This window comes from Lathyrus oleraceus, chromosome 2 (genome assembly GCF_024323335.1).
Source record: "Lathyrus oleraceus cultivar Zhongwan6 chromosome 2, CAAS_Psat_ZW6_1.0, whole genome shotgun sequence".
Taxonomy (NCBI): domain Eukaryota; kingdom Viridiplantae; phylum Streptophyta; class Magnoliopsida; order Fabales; family Fabaceae; genus Lathyrus; species Lathyrus oleraceus.
This window is the reverse complement of record NC_066580.1, coordinates 339,076,144-339,095,336: the sequence shown is the minus strand read 5'-3', so window position 1 is coordinate 339,095,336 and position 19,193 is coordinate 339,076,144. Positions and strand designations below refer to the sequence as shown.

The window sequence follows — 19,193 nt, the reverse complement described above, 5'->3', positions numbered from 1 at the left end:
ACATTACACACAGAAAACCATTTCTCTCTAAAAAACATTCATTTTGCACTTTGGAAATTTTCTGCTCAAACTTTCAAAGAAGCACGACCTGCCTTGCTTGCTACCTCATACACCCTCATTTTCAAACTCATTTCAAGTCTCAAATCCCAACTGGAAGCTCATTTCGAGTTCTGTTTTCTCCAAGCCCCATCAATGGCGATTTTCGATTTGAGCATTTTCAAAGGCTGTTGAGCTACAAGTCATTCTCCATTCAACTTTGGGAAGCTTGCTGGACATCTGTTTCACTTCAACACATCCAAACAACACTGTTTCGTTGATTTCTTCAAAATCAAGTAAGAACTCGAGTCCATCCTTTTCCAAAATCATAATATGATTTAGCTAGATCCTGCTTCACTGGTCATTTTAAACTTTAAATCACTAAAAATGGTTAACTGTGCTGGGAGAAATCTGAGTTTAAAGTTTGTTGGTTATTTTTGTTTTGCATGATTCCTTGATGATTAGCTCGAGTTCATGAATTTTAATGGTAGCATGTTGATATGCATTGTTTGTTGATTCTAATGATATGCTTGTTATCCATTTCTGTGACCAAAATTTTTTCGAGTTGATTGGAAGTGATGATGATGGTACTGTATGTTGAAACCCTAAAAAATGCTGCCCAGAACCATGAAATCGCGATTGGCTGTTATGTTTCATTTTGGTTGCATGAAATTCCACTGTTCTATTGCCATGTCCAGTAGCCGTGTGCCACGTCCCAGAGCCATACGCACCGTTTCATTAAACTCCCTCCATTATTACAAAAATGCCATCGGTTCCTTTTATTTAAATTAATTCATTTTAATTGTTCAATATTTATTTCATTTTGGTTACACAACTTACAAAAATCATAATTCATCCATTTTAATTCCAAATTTCATGGAAATTTTTGCATTATGCTCTGCTTGATGTCTAGTATTTTATCATCATTTTTTTCTGATTTTTTGGATGAGTGAATTTTAAATGGTGTTAGGGTTTGTGACATGTATGCATATTTTGTACCTTTTGCCAAAACCTTTGTGAAATGATGATGCATTATCCAATGGCCCTGAAACTTTTTGTGCGTAAACTAGACACACTCATGGTGATTTTGGTGTAAAGTTTGTGAATTTATCTTATCTGGATTGTGAGTTATGAATTTTTGAAATAGGGTGTGACAATTTGTGTCCCACCATTGATATGCAACTTCATGATTTTTGATACCATTCTTCTTGAACTCCAATTGCTCTGAATTTTTGCATGAACCTTCTCTTGGATGTCTAGTTTACATGTGATTTTTTTTGGAATTATTTGTGGCATTTTCCATTTGTTTGAGATTTTTCTCCCCTGTCTAGTCAAATGTTGACTTTTTGTGACACATCTTGCCATTTCATTTGTGAAATTCTCATACTTTATTAGATGAACTTGAAATTTTACATGTGATTACTAGACATCTTAAGCTTTGTCATGGTGTTGATCCCATTCATTTCTCATATGCTATCACTGATTTATGAATTATTCAAGTTGATACATGTTTGGTTGACTTCTTTGAGTATGCTTGAAATTGTTTTGACTTTCTGATTTTCATTGACTATCTTCCCATGATCCAATTGAGCTGAAATTTTATATGCATGTCATACTGTGGATTGTGATTGCTCATGATTTATTTGGTAATTTTTGGAAATGTTTGAGATTGATTTTGATTCAAGTCTTGCTGTTGACTTCTTTGAGCTTTCATTTGCCATGCTTTGACTTCTTTTGCTTATGAAATGATGATGATGCATGATATGAACATGAACCCAATTGAGTTTGCTTCTTGATTGCTTGAACTTGATTTTGATTGAAATTCATTTGCTGTTTTGACTTTCTTCCCTCTTCTTGACCCTAGGCTTGTCCTAGTGGTCCTGTTGCTTATGTTTGAAGCTATTGTTTCAGGTTAAGCCACAAGTGCTTCAAAGAAACTTATGCAATGTGATTGAGCTTGTTTGTTTATCATAACTAACATATTTGTTTTGTAGGTTGCTTGGCTCACATGCCTTGAGCTTTGTGCCTTGCACATTCTTTTGCTTGATTAATTGTTGATGTCTGTTTCCTTTTGCTTTGTTTTGAAGTTGCATACTAATGTCTGCTTGACTATTTCAGGTGCTTTTAGTTGCTCAGTTCCTTGTGAACTTTTGCTTTGCTTTGCTTGTATAAGCAATTTGCATTGAGGTATATTTCTAATCTTCATGTAGTCTGGAAGACCTGGCCTGTTATTTGGCCAGGCAACTGTCTGAAGTCCTCCTTAAGAGGCAATGTTTTTTATTGTTTAATTTTGTCCCTGTACATACTCAAAGTCCTCCTAAGTGAAGAGGCAATTGGCAGAACCCAAGGGATAAGCAATCTATCCCCTGCTAGTCTGTGTGTCACTCACATTGCTCACACTACCTGTGTTGATGCATAGTGAGTAAAAACCCAAGATCCATAGAGTCTAACTTGTGGAGAGAGTTCCCCCATTCTGAACTCCCACACCTTCTGATATTCAAATGCTCTCCCTGACCAGGGATAAGAGCAATGAGGCACACCCCTCATCTCCTTTCATCTGCTTCACCTTGGCTCTCAATGTCAAGGTTAAGAGCAACCTTTACCCAGTTCCAGAGGTTTGTTTGTTGAGGTTGATATGACCCCTCGACTAAAACCTAGCCTTGTTTGAGCCCCTTGCTTGTGTATAGTGTGTGCTACCTGTGCTTGTATGTTTGTTTGACTTGCTTCCTGTGCAAGTTAGGTTTAGTTTAGACTAATCCTTGTTTGCTTTCGCCCTCGTTGCGATCCTTTCTCTCGCCCTCGTTGCGATCGAGACCTCCCCTTTCTCTTGCCCTAGTTGCAATCGAGACCCTTCTTGCTTCCTGTGCAAGTTAGGTTAGGTGTGACTTGCTTCCTGTGCGAGTCATGTTTAGGATAGGCTTGCTTCCTGTGCAAGTTAGCTAGAAACCTTAACTTAGGGACGACTTTGCATGACAACATCTAGGCTCGAGTCGTAGTCTCCCTAGTGTTGTGTCTCCCTCTGTTATCTGGTTAGGCTAGTCCTTTTTCCCTGCGTAGGGGAACTACATCGCCCTGATCTTCATACCAGATGAAGTATGTAGGCAGGAGATTGAGCCGATCTCTCCGAGCGCTTTTTTTTCTTTTTCACCCTTTGTGTCTTAACCACCCCTTGTGTGTGTTCTGTTTTGGAAGCTGATGTAAGTCCATCGAGTGGCATTCAGGTTCCAGTGTGTGTTTGTTGGTTCGGATGCTAATGTAAGTCCAGTGATTGGCATTTGGGCTCCATGTTTGCCTTGGTCTGTGTTTGTTTGTGTGCGTGTCAGCCGAGCTACGAATGCTCTGATTCTTCTCTCGTCCGAGAAGATACGTATGCATAGGGTGCGATACCTTAGCGAGCATGTGTCGTTTCCCCGGTCCGAACTACTTCGACTCTGATGTCTATGCCTGATAGACTAAGTAGGCCCAGGATACGATATCCTGCCGAGTCAGTTTCAGTTTTGTTTATTTTCTTGTGTCTCTTTCAGCCAGTGTGTGTGTGTTTCGAGCAGTGTTTTAGCAACCATTTTCCTTTCTATTGTGCGTGGATCCCGTCGAGTACGACGGATGCGTAGGGGTGCTAATACCTTCCCTTCGCATAACCGACTCCCGAACCCATCCTCTTTGGTCGCGAGACCATGTTCTTTCCTAGGTTTACTTCGAGCGTTTCCTTTCCCTCTTTTGGGATAAATAACGCACGGTGGCGGCTCTGTTGTTCTTGTTTTCCCTCCGGTTTTTCGCGCGATGCGACAGTTTCCTCCTAAATAAGGAAACGTTTAGTCAGTCTATTAGGATATATTTGTACACCATTACTGAGAGTAATATTTGTGTGAAACTGATATGTTTAAGATTTTTATGAATGTAATTGAAAATAGATTTAGTAAGAATGAAAATGAAGCGCTTAATATGTCTAAGAATTTTGTGAATGAAATTGAAAATCAATTTAGTAAGAAAATTAAGAGACTTCATAGTGATAGGAGAGTTGAGTATGATTCTTGTTTATTTAATGAATTTTATAAATAATATGGAATTATAAATGAAACAATTGCATCATATTCTCTTGAAATGAATGGTAAAACGGAAAGAAAGAATAATACTCTTACTAAATTAAGTTGTTTCTATTATGTTGATTTTTAGTGTTGCATCTCACTAGTGGGGGGGAACTTTATTGTCTGTTTTGTATGTTCTTAATAGAGTTCCCAAGTCTAAAAATAAGATATATCCTTATGAGATATTGAAGAAAACAAAATCAAACTTGTATTAGTCTAGAATTTAGGAAGTTTGGCTTATGAGAAGATTCCAGATTCTGAAGCAAGTTAAATTCACTAGTAGAGCCTATGGATGTTATTCATTGGGTATGTAGCAAACAATGAGGCATATGAATTTTATGATCTAAATGCTAAAGTGATAATGGAATCAAATGATGTTGAATTCTATAGAGATAAATCCCCTTTCAAAATGAGAAATAGTGGGGGAACTAAACTGACTCACATTCTTGTGACAAGAAGCATTGAAAGTAATAATGAAATAGAAATAGAACTTAGACGAAGTAAGAGAGTAAGTGTTTCTAAAGAATATAGGGCCGATTATACAACTTATAAATTATAAGAAGCTCCAAGAAATCTTGTCATGTATAGATGTAGATTTATGACAAGAAGCTATTAACGATGATATAAATTCTCTAGAATCTAATAAGATCTCACAATTAGTATATTTGCCTCCTTGTTTTAAATAAATAGGTTGAAAATGGATTTTGAAAAAGAAATTAAAGCCTGGTGGAACAATTGATAAGTATAACGCTCACATTGTAGCCGAGTGTTTTGGGGAAAAAGAAAATATAGATTTATTCGATACTTTTTCTCCAGTCACTAGAATTACATCTATTAGGGTATTGATTTCAATTTCTTCTATTTATAAGTTAATAGTACACCAACCGGATGTTGAAACAATTTTTGAAACGATGACTCAGTAGAAGAAATCTATATGGACCACTGGAAGGGTTTGTGATTCATGGGCAAGAAAGCAAGGTATGTAAGTTAAGTTTATGTGTGGTCTAAAACAAGATCCAAAGCACTGGCATAAAAAACATGATAAATTAATGATATCGAATGAGTACAAAGTGAATGAAAGTGACAAATGTGTTTATTACAAATCTAAAAATGGCATTTAAACTATCATATGTCTCTATGTATACGAGATAGTCATATTTAAATGAAACCTTGACGTTGTTAATGATGTGAAATCATTGTTGTGCAACAACTTTAATATGAAAGACCTCATAGAAGTTAGTATGATTCTTGGTATCAAGATCACTATATCAAAACAAGGAAATCCTTTGAATCAGACTCACTATGTGGAGAAGACCGTAAAGAAATATAACTACTTTAGTTGTAAGCTTGCTTGCACACCATACAATCCAAGTGTAAAACTATTTAAGAGCAATTGTGATATTGTTTGACAAACCAAGTATGTAAGCATCATTAGCAGTCATAGTTATGTCATTCATTATGCTAGACCCGACATTACATATGTCGTATGATTTTTGTGCATGTTTACTAGTATATCAAGTAATGAGCATTGACAAGCTATTGAGCTGGTCATGTAATGCCTTAAAAGGACCATGATATTGGTCTGCATTATTAGAGATTTACTGATATATTTGAAGGACACAATGATGCATTGGAACACCTTATCATATTATCCCAAAGAAACTGATGGCTACATATTCAATGTAGTTTGAGGTATTGTATCTTGGAAATCAAAGAAATAGACTCTCTTAGTTAAGTCCACCGTTGGGTCTTAAATGATAACATTAGCAACTGTTAGTGAAGAAGCAAGTTGGTTAAGATGCTTGTTAGTTGAGATCCCTTTGTGAAAAAAACCCTACGCCAACTATATTGATCCACTGTGATAGTACCACAACTATCAAAAAAAATTAGAATCACTATTATAATAGTAAGAGACGTCAAATAAGAAGGAAACACAACATTGTTAGAGATTGTATCTCTAATGGAGATGTAAGAGTGGATTATATAAGCATTAGGGAAAATTTAGCAAATCCTTTAACGAAAGGATTAGCTAGAGAGAAATTTTATAATACATCCAAAGAAGATAAGATTAATTCCTATAGAGTAATGAGTTTCTCATGATTGTAGCCCAACCTAATAGAATGGAGATCCTAAGAAATGGATTCAATGTGTAATGATAAGTTATGAGTAATATGTAAGGGAAACATGAATCCTGGAGAGATATGAGGATGAGATAATAGAAACTCTTAATGAGATCTATACTCTATATGAGGGAGTAACTGCGTATAAGAGTACTCTTGATAGACTCACCAATGTGATTGTGGAACTTAGGTAGTTCCTATGGAATTTCGAGGAATAATTCCTAGAGCCTTCACTAAATTGATATAGGCATGCATGGCAATTGAAGCATGAGCTTATTAAAATACACCTTAAGAAAAAAGGTTGTGTGCGAGTTTGATGTCTTATATAGAGTTCAAGTACAGTTGTGTCACTCTTGTTGAATCAGAATCGTACTTACTACGCAAATGTTCAAGTCGTAGACACCTCTATTTATGCACAACCTTTAAAATATTTGATTATCTTCTAAATACTTTTTTAAATTCAAGCGGAGGATTATTGGAACTTGACAATATTCTAATATGGGGATGAACTTGAAAAAATTATACATTTTCAATGTGTATATGTGTGTTTTGAATAATTTACTTCACTATATAAGGAATGCACATGTTTTATTCCAAAATACTATCGTCACGTCATTTTTCAATCATACAAATCTTCTATTATTGGAATTAGGATATGTTTGTATTTAAATCTGCTATTATTATGGATGTGTCAGTGTGTTATTTTCTTACTATTTCCTCCTAATATATAACCATTAGTATCTTTTAATTTCGCAAACTATTACAACGTGGAACATTCAACTTGTTGATTTTTTTTCTTCATTCCGGTTGTTGAACGAAATATATAAAATTTGGAAATTTTGCCGGCAAAGCTTATAAAACCGCTAAATCAAATGAAATGTCAACTTGTACATGATCAAGTTTCAGACCTGTTTCCTTTTCTCTCTGTTTGTTTCCTTTCCTAAACTTTCATTTCTCATTTCTCTGTCTCTTCTACTCAATAATACTGCCTCTAATGTTGACTTGACAAAGTCTATCCAAAAACATCTTCTACCATTTGTTAATAATCTTGTTTTCTCATAATACATATTCATCTCTCAAACCAAACACAAACAAACTTCTTCTTGAGTTACAAATTTGAAACATGACTGAGGCTGTGCTTGAACTTGTGCTTCACAATTTGAACTCACTCATTCAGAAGGAGATTGGCTTATTTCTTGGTCTTAATAGTCTTTCCAGCTTGCTGACAACAATCAAGGCTACTCTTGAAGATGCTGTGGAGAAGCAATTCAGTGACAGAGCTATCAAGGATTGGCTTCTTAAGCTCAAAGATGCTGCTCACGTCCTCGACGACATCTTAGACGAGTGTGCCACTCAAGTGCTGGAGATGGAGTCTAAAGGTCTGTCACACAAGGTACAAAGCTCTTTCCGATTCTCTTTTCATCCAAAGAATGTCGCTTTCCGTTACAAAATGGCTAAGAAAGTGAAGAACATACGAGAGAGATTAGATGAAATAGTAGAAGAAAGGAGTAAGTTTCATTTGACTGAGATAGTGAGAGAGGAGAGAAGTGGAGTTCTTGACTGACGCCAAACATCTTCAATCATTACTCAACCTCAAGTCTACGGAAGATGTGAAGATAAGGATAGAATTGTAGACTTTTTGGTTGGCGATGCTTCTGGTTATGAGGATTTATCTATCTATCCAATAGTTGGTCTTGGTGGACTCGGAAAAACAACACTTGCCCAACTTATATTCAATCATGAAAGGGTGGTCCACCACTTTGAGCTTAGAATCTGGGTGTGTGTCTCAGAAGATTTTAGTTTGAAGAGAATGATAAGAGCCATCATAGAATCAACATCTGGCCATACTTGTGCAGAACTGGATCTTGAGCCTTTACAAAGAAAACTTTTAGATTTACTGAAAGGAAAAAAGTATTTGCTTGTCCTGGATGAAGTATGGGATGATGAACAAGAGAATTGGTTGAGGTTGAAATCTGTATTGGCATGTGGAAGAAAAGGCGCGTCAATTTTGGTCACCACTCGTCTTCTAAAGGTTGCAGCAATCATGGGAACAATACCCCCTCATGATTTATCAATCCTATCGGACACTGATTGTTGGGAGTTGTTGAAACAAAGAGCCTTTGCGCCAAATGAGGAAGAAAGGGAAGAACTTGTGGTCATAGGAAAAGAGATAGTAAAGAAGTGTTGGCGTGTGCCTCTTGCAGCAATGGCATTAGGAAGTCTCTTGCGTTTCAAAAGAAAGGAAATAGAGTGGCTCAATGTCAAGGAAAGCCAACTATCGGAATTACAAGGTGAAGATCATGTCATGTCTTCCTTAAGATTAAGCTATTTGGATTTGCCAGTAAAATTGAGACCGTGTTTTGCCTTGTGTGCACTGTTTTCCAAAGACGAAATAATAGACAAGAAATTTTTGATTTATCTTTGGATGGCTAATGGTTTTTTTTCATCTAATGGAATGCTGGAAGCAGAAGATATTGGCAATTAGGTGTGGAATGAGTTATATTGGAGATCATTTTTTCAAGATATTGAGAAAGATGATATTGGTGAAATTAAACAATTTAAAATCCACGGTCTTGTTCATGATCTTGCTCAATCTATTGCAGAAGAGGTTAGTTGTTACATTCCAGAACCAAGCCTATCTAAAAGAATTTGTCACCTCTCACCTTATGGTGAGAAATCATCTGGGATAGTCGGTTCAGTACAGTTGCATGAAATCAAATTATTGAGGACCTTTTTAATGCGTCAATACAATTGTTCGCCGCCTCAAGTACTAAAATGTTATTCTTTACGAGTACTTGACCTCCAAAGAATGATAGAGTTGCCATCTTTGATTTTTCATTTGAAACATTTGAGATACTTGAATCTTTCTGACGGACAATTCAAAACTCTTCCTGAATCCTTATGCAAGTTATGGAATTTGCAAATTTTAAAGTTAGATTATTGTTTCAGACTTGAAAGGTTGCCTGATAGGTTGGTACAGTTGAAAGCTCTACAACATCTATCTTTGAAGCGTTGTACCTCGCTGTCAAGTTTGCCTCCACATATAAGAAAAATGGCTTCTCTAAAAACTTTAACCATGTATGTTGTTGGCAAGGAGAAAGGGTTTCTTTTGGCGGAACTAGGACAAATGAATCTTAAAGGAAGCCTTTACATTAAAAAACTTGGAGAGAGTTGAAAGTGTGATGGAGGCCAATGAAGCTAATATGTTGAGAAAGCAAGTCAACAATTTGGAATTGGAATGGGAGATAAATGAAGAGTCCCAATTACAAGAAAAGGTTGAAGAGATTCTTGAAGTGCTTGAACCTCAAACCCAACAACTTCAAAGTCTGAGAGTGAGAGGATATAAAGGTGCGTATTTCCCACAATGGATGTCTAGTTCCTCTCTAAATATTTTAACTTATCTAGAACTTGTGAATTGCCAAAGTTGTTTACACCTTCCAGACTTGGGGAAACTTCCTTCTCTAACGAATCTAATAGTATCTAATATGAGTCATGTAAAATACCTATATGAGGAGGATTCATGCAATGGTGGAGTTGCAGGAGGTTTCACAAAACTAGAAAAATTGGAACTAAAGGAGTTGTCGAACCTGGTAAAGTTATCAAGGGAGTATAGATATAACAACTTTTCTTGCCTCTCAATACTTCTAATTACGGAATGTCCTGTACTGTTGGAATTGTCTTGCCTTCCATCTCTCAGTGAATTATGTGTGCGAGGGAAATGCAACCAACATTTACTAAGTTCAATTCATACACTTCATACTCTTGAAATCCTTCATTTCAAAGATCATAAAGAGCTAAGTTTATTTCCAGATGGGATGCTAAGAGACCTCCCTTCTCTAAGGATTTTTGATATTGATGGTCTTTCTAAACTTGAGCAACTTCCAACTGCTATCAATAACACTAATGTTATCCAAGCAATATATATTGATGGTTGCGAAAACCTCAAGTCATTTCCAGATGAAATATTACAAGGATTTCATTCTCTTAAGCGATTGAGTATTACGAGCTGCCAAAAGTTCAACCTATCAGAAAGTTTTCAATACCTCGCTTGTCTCCAAGAATTGACAATCCAAGGTTGTCTAGAAATCGAAGGTTTGCATGAGGCATTAAAACATATGTGTGCTCTTCAATCTTTGTCATTAGGTAAAATCTTCCAAACCTGGCATCCTTACTTGACTGGTTAGAAAACCTAGTCTTGCTACACAATTTGAGTATTTATTATTGTCCAAAGGTGACATGTCTTCCCATGAGCATTCAACGCCTTACTAGTATGAAACATTTGAGAATTCACGGTTGCTGTGAATTAGGGAAACGATGTAAAGATAACACTGGTGAGGATTGGCACAAAATAGCTCACATTCAACACCTTGAAGTAAAAGACCGTGGAATGATGATCGGAAGAGCTTATGAATCTTATGGTTTTCAGCTATGGAGTGAGTCATGTAATACCTTAAAAAGATCATACATTATTAGAGATTTTTCCTAATGTACTTTAAGGATACAATTATTCAAATTCAAACACATTATCAAATGATCTCAAAGAAACTAGTGGCTACATATTCAATATAGCTAGAAGTGTTGTATATTGGAAATCAAAGAAAATCACTATCTAGGTTCAATCCACCATGAAGTATTAAATGATAGCAATTGACAACTGCTAGTGAAAAAGAAATTTAGTTAAGATGCTTGTTTGTTGAGATCCCTTTGTGTAAAAACATATGCCAATTGTGTTGATCCACTGTGATAGTACTACAACTATTACGAAAATTGAGAATCACTATTATAATGGTAAGAGACATAAAAATAAGAAGGAAACACAACAATGTTAGAGATTGTATCTCTAAAGAAGATACAAGAGTGGATTATGTAAGCATTGATAAAATTTTAGAAGATCCTTTAACGAAAGGATTAGCTAATGAGAAAGTCCATAACATATGATTGATGCCTATAGAGGAGTGAGTTGCTCGCGATGGTAACCCAACCTAATAAACTGGAAATCCCAAGAGATAGATCCAATGGGTAATGATAAGTTATAAGTAATATGAGATGATCATGCTAGAATATATAAGAGAAGCATGCATCATGAAGTGATATGGGGATGGGATAATAAAAACTCTTAATTATATCTATACTCTATATGAGGGAGTACTTGGATACATAAATACTCTTGATAGACTCACCTGTGTGATTGTGGAACTTAGGTCAATTCCTATAAAATTTTGAGGAAGAATTTCTAGAGCCTTCACGAAATTGGCATAGACGTGCAATGTAACCCCTTACACCCCAAAATATAATGTATAACACATGCGAAAAATATAAAGATATAAAAAGGGTGTCACATCTCTCTGACATTGCAAAACCATATCATAAGCAGAAAAACAAACTTCTTTCATGATATAAAATATTCAATGAAACAATCCAGAATAATAAAATAAGGTATTCATAACCCAGTGTTACACTATCAGAGCGACATAACATAAAACTAAACAATCGATAAGGCACAGCAAACAAAATAGGAAATAAAGCAGCGAGTAGGCCAACTATGTCATCCTCTAAAATAAGTAACATCTAAAGTTCCACAGTCTCTACCTGAGTATCTGCATAGTATACATATGAAACAACATGAAAGAAGAAAGGGGTGAGAATAATTTCTATATGTAAATGGTGCATAAAACATCAAGGATAATATAATTATTGTAATTAATCAATTACAATCAGATCTCCAACTTCTATACTCATCACTGGACCGAAGTCCTACCTAACTTCAATATACATGATGCATGAATGCTACAAGATATATGTGATTCTCATTCAGACCTCCAACTTCTATACTCGTAACTGGTTCCTTTCGAACATAAAATACACCATCAACAATTTTTTCATTTTATGGATACGTCATTGGTTCCATCAAACCTAATTATCTAAACATCAACAACTCTTCTTCATGAGGCATTCGCCAATTTAATCATAATAACTCAAACACTTTTCTCATCAATCTCTATCAAACAACAATGAACAAATTAGAAAATCAATATCTACTAAAAAATTTGAGTCAAACGTCCAGAAAAAGTCAACACAGGGTTGTCGGTCAGCCTCTTGCAAGCATGACGATCGTCACCCTCCCTATTCGCCCGCCCGTCAGGCGCTGATAGTTAAACAAGGGTGCTCATTGCGAAGCTGTGACAGTCGTACTGTCACTTCCAAATTTCAATTTTTGAGTCCTATACAGCCCACACATACATAGTAATAGTCATACACGATTCATGTAGCATTTAACACATAAAAAACACACAGAATCAATACATATATCATCAATTAATCATGAAATCATTATCATAGTCATAAAAACATCACATACATTCATGAACAGAAAAATCCAAATTAAACATATATATACACATAATTCACATCATTAACATGTCATATCTCTGAATTACTAAATATCAATCTATAGAGGTTTTGCACAAACTATCTCAAGGTTCAATTTCACATCAATGGAAGCAAAGAGAATTATGAAAAAAAATGGGTTAAGGAATCTTTACTATCCCCCATGCTTAAACATCAATATATCGAATAATGCCCCTACCTCGATTATGCAGAAAAACTTAAAACTTTGAAGACTTTGGCTATGAAAACTCTTCTCTTTCACTTTCTATGCTAGGGTTTACTATCTTATTGTCGTACTCTTTATTCCACCAAAAATATCCCGTACTCCCACTTTTCTCTTCTATTTAAATAAAATCTAATTCATTTTATTTTAATAATTTCTACTAAATCCCTCAATTCTCATTAACTCTACTCACCTCCATATCTTTAATTAAATTCTAGTATATTGTCCATAACCACAATTTCTCACATTCTTCAATAATTTAATTATTAAACTATAATTAAATTCTCCTGATCTTCGTTAACCTAAATATTAATAATTAATTAAATAGAATATACTCCAAAAGCTCAAATAAAATAAAAAATACTAGAATAAAAATTGAGGCGTTACATGCAGAGCCATTGAAGCATGAACTTATTAGAATACACCTTAAGAAAATGTTGTGTGCAGTTTTGATGTCTGATATTGAGTTTAAGACAATTGTGTCACTTTTGTTGAATCAGAATCATATTTACTACGCAAAGGTTCAAATCATAAACACCTCTATTTATGCACATTCTTTAAAATGTTTGACGTTGTTTATGAATATTTTTTTAAATTCAAGCGGGGGATTATCAGAACTTGTCAATATTCTAATATGAGAATGAACTTGAAAAAAATATACTTTGTTAATGTGTGTTTGTGTATTTTGCATAACTTACTTCATTATATAAGAAATGTATATTCTTTATTCCAAAAACATACCAAAAACGTCTTTTGAGTTTTTCCTCCATCACACTCTTTATTTTGGGTCTTCGAATTGTCGAAACGTCAACTTCTTCCCTTTCTTTTTATTTTTCTAATTTTCGAGTATTTTCTCGAATTCTCTTTAGAGAATTATTTGAATTTCTCCTTGTTTGAGAAATTTTTAATTATTATTTTTTGGATTTTCTTTTGAGAATTATTTGAATTTATCTTTATTTGATAAATTACTTTGACTAGTCAAACGATTATTATTGAATTCTCTTTTGGAGAATTATTTGAATTTTCCTCGTTTAAAAAATTATTACGAGTGTTTATATCAGATACAACGAGTGATATTTATATCATATTCAATTGCTTTTTGAACCACCAAAAAATGTATTTGTGGATCGATTATCTATTGTGCAAATGATAATCATACATTATAGAACTGAGCTATTATATTCTAGAGGCATCGGGGTCGGATGATAACTTTGCATAACTTTGGACAGTACCATAAAATATTTTAAGTAGAGCGATATAGTCCGCAACTCGACTCGATAATTTCTTTAGAATCCTCGTAAAACAACAAATATATGAATAAATATCTTTTATATATTAAATCACCCTTAGGACATGTTTGTTTTTAAATCTGCTATTATTATGGTTCTGTCAGAGTGTTTTTTTCTTACTATTTTCTCCTAATATATAACCATTAGTATTTAAAACATTGTCATTTTTTGATTTTGTTAATGTACATGATCAACTTCACTTTAGTTAAGAAACTTGGCTACCTTATGTACAGGACAATTAAAAACAGACATGTGTCTCTACTCAATATTCTCCATACTGATTGAAGGAGGTTATTGCAACCAAGTTTCAGATCTGTTTCCTTTTCTAACCTGTCATTTTCTTCTCTCTGTTTATTTCTTTTCTTAACCTTTCATTTCTCATTTCTCTGTCTCTTCTACTCAATAATACTGCCTCTAATTTTGACTTGACAAAGTCTATCCCAAAACATCTCCTACCATTTGTTAATAATCTTGTTTTCTCATAATACATCTTCATTTCTTAACCAAACACAAACAAACTTCTTCTTGAGTTACAAATTTAAAACATGGCTGAGGCTGTGCTTGAGCTTGTGCTTAACAATTTGAACTCACTCATTCAAAAAGAGCTTGGCTTATTTCTGGGTTTTGATCAAGACTTTAATAGTCTTTCCAGCTTGCTGACAACAATCAAGGCTACACTTGAAGATGCTGAGGAGAAACAGTTCACTGATAGAGCTATCAAGGATTGGCTGCTTAAGCTCAAAGATGCTGCTCACATCCTTGACGACATCTTGGATGAGTGTGCCACTCAAGTGTTGGAGATGGAGTGCAAAGGTCTGTCACACAAGGTACAAAGCTCTTTCTTATTCTCTTTTCATCCAAAGCATGCCGTTTTCCGTTACAAAATTGCTAAGAGAATGAAGAGGATAAGAGAGAGGTTAGATGAAATCGCTCAAGAAAGGAGCAAGTTTCATTTGACTGAGATTGTTAGAGACAAGAGAAGTGGAGTCCTTGACTGGCGCCAAACAACTTCAATCATTACTCAACCTCAAGTCTACGGAAGAGAACAAGATAAGGATAGAATTATTGAGTTTTTGGTAGGTGATGCTTCTAGTTTTGAGGATTTGTCTGTTTATCCAATAGTTGGTCTTGGTGGACTTGGAAAAACAACACTTGCCCAACTTATATTCAATCATGACAAGGTAGTCACTCATTTTGAGCTGAGAATCTGGGTATGTGTTTCTGAAGATTTTAGTTTGAACAGAATGACAAGAGCCATCATAGAATCAACATCTGGCCATGCTTGTGCAGAAATGGATCTAGATCCATTACAAAGAAAACTTCAAGATCTGCTAAAAGGAAAAAGGTATTTGCTAGTGCTGGATGATGTGTGGGATGATGAACAAGAAAATTGGCTGAGGTTGAAATCTGTATTGGCGTGTGGGGGAAAAGGCGCATCAATTTTGGTCACCACTCGTCTTCTAAAGGTTGCAGCAATCATGGGAACAATACCCCCTCATGATTTATCAATCCTATCAGACACTGATTGTTGGGAATTATTGAAACAAAGAGCCTTTGGACCAAATGAGGAAGAGAGGGAAGAACTTGTGGCCATAGGAAAGGAGATAGTAAAGAAGTGCGGGGGAGTGCCTCTTGCGGCAATGGCATTAGGAAGTCTCTTGCGTTTCAAAAGAAAGGAAATAGAGTGGCTCAATGTCAAGGAAAGCCAACTGTGGAATTTACAAGGTGAAGATCATGTCATGTCTGCCTTAAGATTAAGCTATTTGAATTTGCCAGTAAAATTGAGACCGTGTTTTGCCTTGTGTGCACTGTTTCCCAAAGACAAAATAATAGACAAGAAGTTTTTGATTGATCTTTGGATGGCTAATGGTTTTATTTCATCTAATGGAATGCTGGAAGCAGAAGATATTGGCAATGAGGTGTGGAATGAGTTATATTGGAGATCATTTTTTCAAGATATTGAGAAAGATGATATTGGTGAAATTAAAAAATTTAAAATGCATGACCTTGTTCATGATCTTGCTCAATCTATTGCGGAAGAGGTTAGTTGTTACATTCCAAAATCAAACCTATCTAAAAGAATTCGTCATCTCTCAACTTATGGTGAGAAATCTTCTATGGTAGTCGGTTCTACACAGTTGCATGAAATCAAATCATTAAGGACCTTTGTAACGCGTCAATACAATTATTCCTCACCTCAAGTACTAAAATGTTATTCTTTACGAGTACTTGATTTCGAAAGAATGAAAGAGTTGCCATCTTCGATTTTTCGTTTGAAACATTTAAGATACTTGAATCTTTCTAATGGAAAATTCAAAACTCTTCCAGAATCTTTATGTACTATGTGGAACTTGCAGATTTTAAAGTTAGATGATTGTGAAAGCCTCCAAAGGTTGCCTTATGGGTTGGTACAGTTGAAATCTCTACAACATCTATCTTTAGAGGATTGTTACTCACTATCAAGTTTGCCTCCACATATAGGGATGTTGCCTTCGCTAAAAACTTTAACAATGTATGTAGTTGGCAAGAAAAAAGGATTTCTTTTGGCGGAACTAGGACAAATGAAGCTTAAAGGAAGCCTTTGCATTAAACACTTGGAGAGAGTTAAAAGTGTGATGAGTGCCAAAGAAGCTAATATGTTGAGAAAGCAAGTGAAAAATTTGGAATTGGAATGGAAGATAAATGAAGAGTCCCAATTACAAGAAAATGTTGAGGAGATTCTTGAAGTGCTTGAACCTCAAACCCAACAACTTCAAAGTCTGAGAGTGAGAGGATATACAGGTGCCTATTTCCCACAATGGATGTCTAGTTCGTCTCTAACTATTTTAACTCATCTAGAACTTGTGAGTTGCGAAAGTTGTTTACACCTTCCAGACTTGGGGAAACTTCCTTCTCTAACGAATCTAATAGTATCTAACCTGAGTCATGTAAATTACCTATATGAGGAGGATTCATGCAATGGTGGAGTTGCAGGAGGTTTCACAAAACTAGAAAAATTGGTACTAGAGCAGTTGCCGAATCTGGTAAGGTTATCAAGTGAGGATAGAGATAACATGTTTCCGTGCCTTTCAAAATTTGAAATTACAGAATGTCCTATACTGTTGGAATTGCCTTGCCTTCCATCTCTCAGTGAATTACGTGTACGAGGGAAATGCAGCCAACATTTACTAATTTCAATTCATAAACATCATACTCTTGAACAACTTTGGTTCGACTTCCATACAGAGCTAAGTTTCTTTCCAACTGGGATGCTAAGAGACCTCCCTTCTCTAAAGAATCTTTACATTCATGGCCTTTCCAAACTTGAGCAACTTCCAACTGATATCAATAACACTAATGTTATCCAAGAGATACATATTAGTGGTTGCAAGAACCTCAAGTCATTGGCAGATGAAGTATTACATGGATTGCACTCTCTTAAGACATTGAGTATTAAGAGGTGCCAAAAGTTCAACCTATCAGAAAGTTTTCAATACCTCACTTGTCTTGAGAATTTGACAGTCCAAGATTGCCCAGAAATAGAAGGTTTGCATGAGGCATTGCAACATATGTGTGCTCTTCAATCTTTGTCATTGGCTAATCTTCCGAACCTGGCATCCTTACCTGACTGGTTAGGAAACCTTGCCTTGCTTCAAGAATTGGAGATTTATAATTGTCCAAAGGTGACATGTCTTCCCATGAGCATTCAACGCCTTACTAATCTGAAAACTTTGGAAATTTACCATTGCAGTGAGTTAGGGAAACGATGTAAAGAGAACACTGGTGAGGATTGGCATAAAATAGCCCACGTTCAAGATATTGCCATAGGGAGTCTTTAAGAGTCTTTGAAGAGCATTATATTGTTGGATGCAATTGTTTTTTATGTTTGGATATTTTTATTTTATAGGGAATATATAAAGAGTACAATATTGACTTTATTAATAATATCTATTACTTATTACTAATGTATTGTTTTGCTAATAAATAATGGGTCATGATAACTGGTGTCCCGATTATTGATTAAGAATCTCAAATAAATAAAATGTGTTATGTCTGATTTATTGAATACACATAATATTATGTATAAATATTAATTATGTATATTTTCAGTGCATTGAATACACATATATTTAAAAAAAATATTTTTTTTAATTTATCATTTTAATGTCCAAAGCTTGCTTCACAAATTGGAGATTTATAATTGTCCAAAGCTTGCTTCACAAATTGGAGATTTATAATTGTCCAAAGCTTGCCTCACAAATTGGAGATTTATAATTGTCCAAAGCTTGCTTCACAAATTGGAGATTTATAATTGTCCAAAGTTTGCTTCACAAATTGGAGATTTATAATTGTCCAAAGCCTTCCCATGAGCATTCAAGGCCTTACGATTGCAGTGAGTTAGTGAAACGATATAAAGAGAACACTGGTGAGGATTGGCACAAAATAGCCCACATTCAAGATATTGACATGGAGTAGGAGTATAGATTATGGTTGATATTTGATTATATGCATGTGTAAGGTAATTCTTTTTTATTTATTTTAAACTTTTGCTTTATAATGTATTTAGTCTCCATGAACAAAAATCGTGAAAGCAAACGGAACATTATGCAAGTAATCTTTGATTCTAATTCTTTTGTGTTTAAGACTCTTTGAAGAGCATTATATTGTTGGATACAATATTGAACTTGTTTGTAATATTTATTACTTATTGCGGTTATTATAACAAATGTATTGTTTCTATTCCCGTTAGTATTAATAGTAATGATTAATGCTAATAAATAATAAATATTTGTATATAATACTCCCTCTCATCCTATTTATAAAAGATAAATTTTGTTTATAGATTTATGGAATGAATAACATATTTGAATAAAATATAGATCAAATAGGATCTAAAATAGTAAAATGCAATGCAAATGCCTGTGGCTTTTTTGGTTTAAGGATAACACATTTTATCAATCCATTAAGACCAATCATCCATTATTGTTATATATTACTATGGTATTTATGTAAGGCTACGCAATTTGTTTGTTTTGAGTAAAATTGAAAATATTGATTTTGTTCAAATTTTAAT

General features: G+C 34.8%; 1 protein-coding gene across 1 annotated transcript in view; it reads left to right on the top strand.

The window, feature by feature from the left end:
- Positions 1 to 18,064, top strand: part of LOC127119407 (putative disease resistance protein RGA3) — a 77,604-nt gene extending 59,540 nt beyond the window's left edge. Inside the window, exons 2-3 of the mRNA XM_051049640.1 lie at positions 8,207 to 8,273; positions 15,607 to 18,064. Of these exons, the coding sequence (XP_050905597.1) occupies positions 8,207 to 8,273; positions 15,607 to 17,958 (2,419 nt within the window). The 3' untranslated portion in view covers positions 17,959 to 18,064. The remainder of the gene's footprint in view (positions 1 to 8,206; positions 8,274 to 15,606) is intronic.
- The last annotated feature ends 1,129 nt before the right edge of the window (positions 18,065 to 19,193 follow it).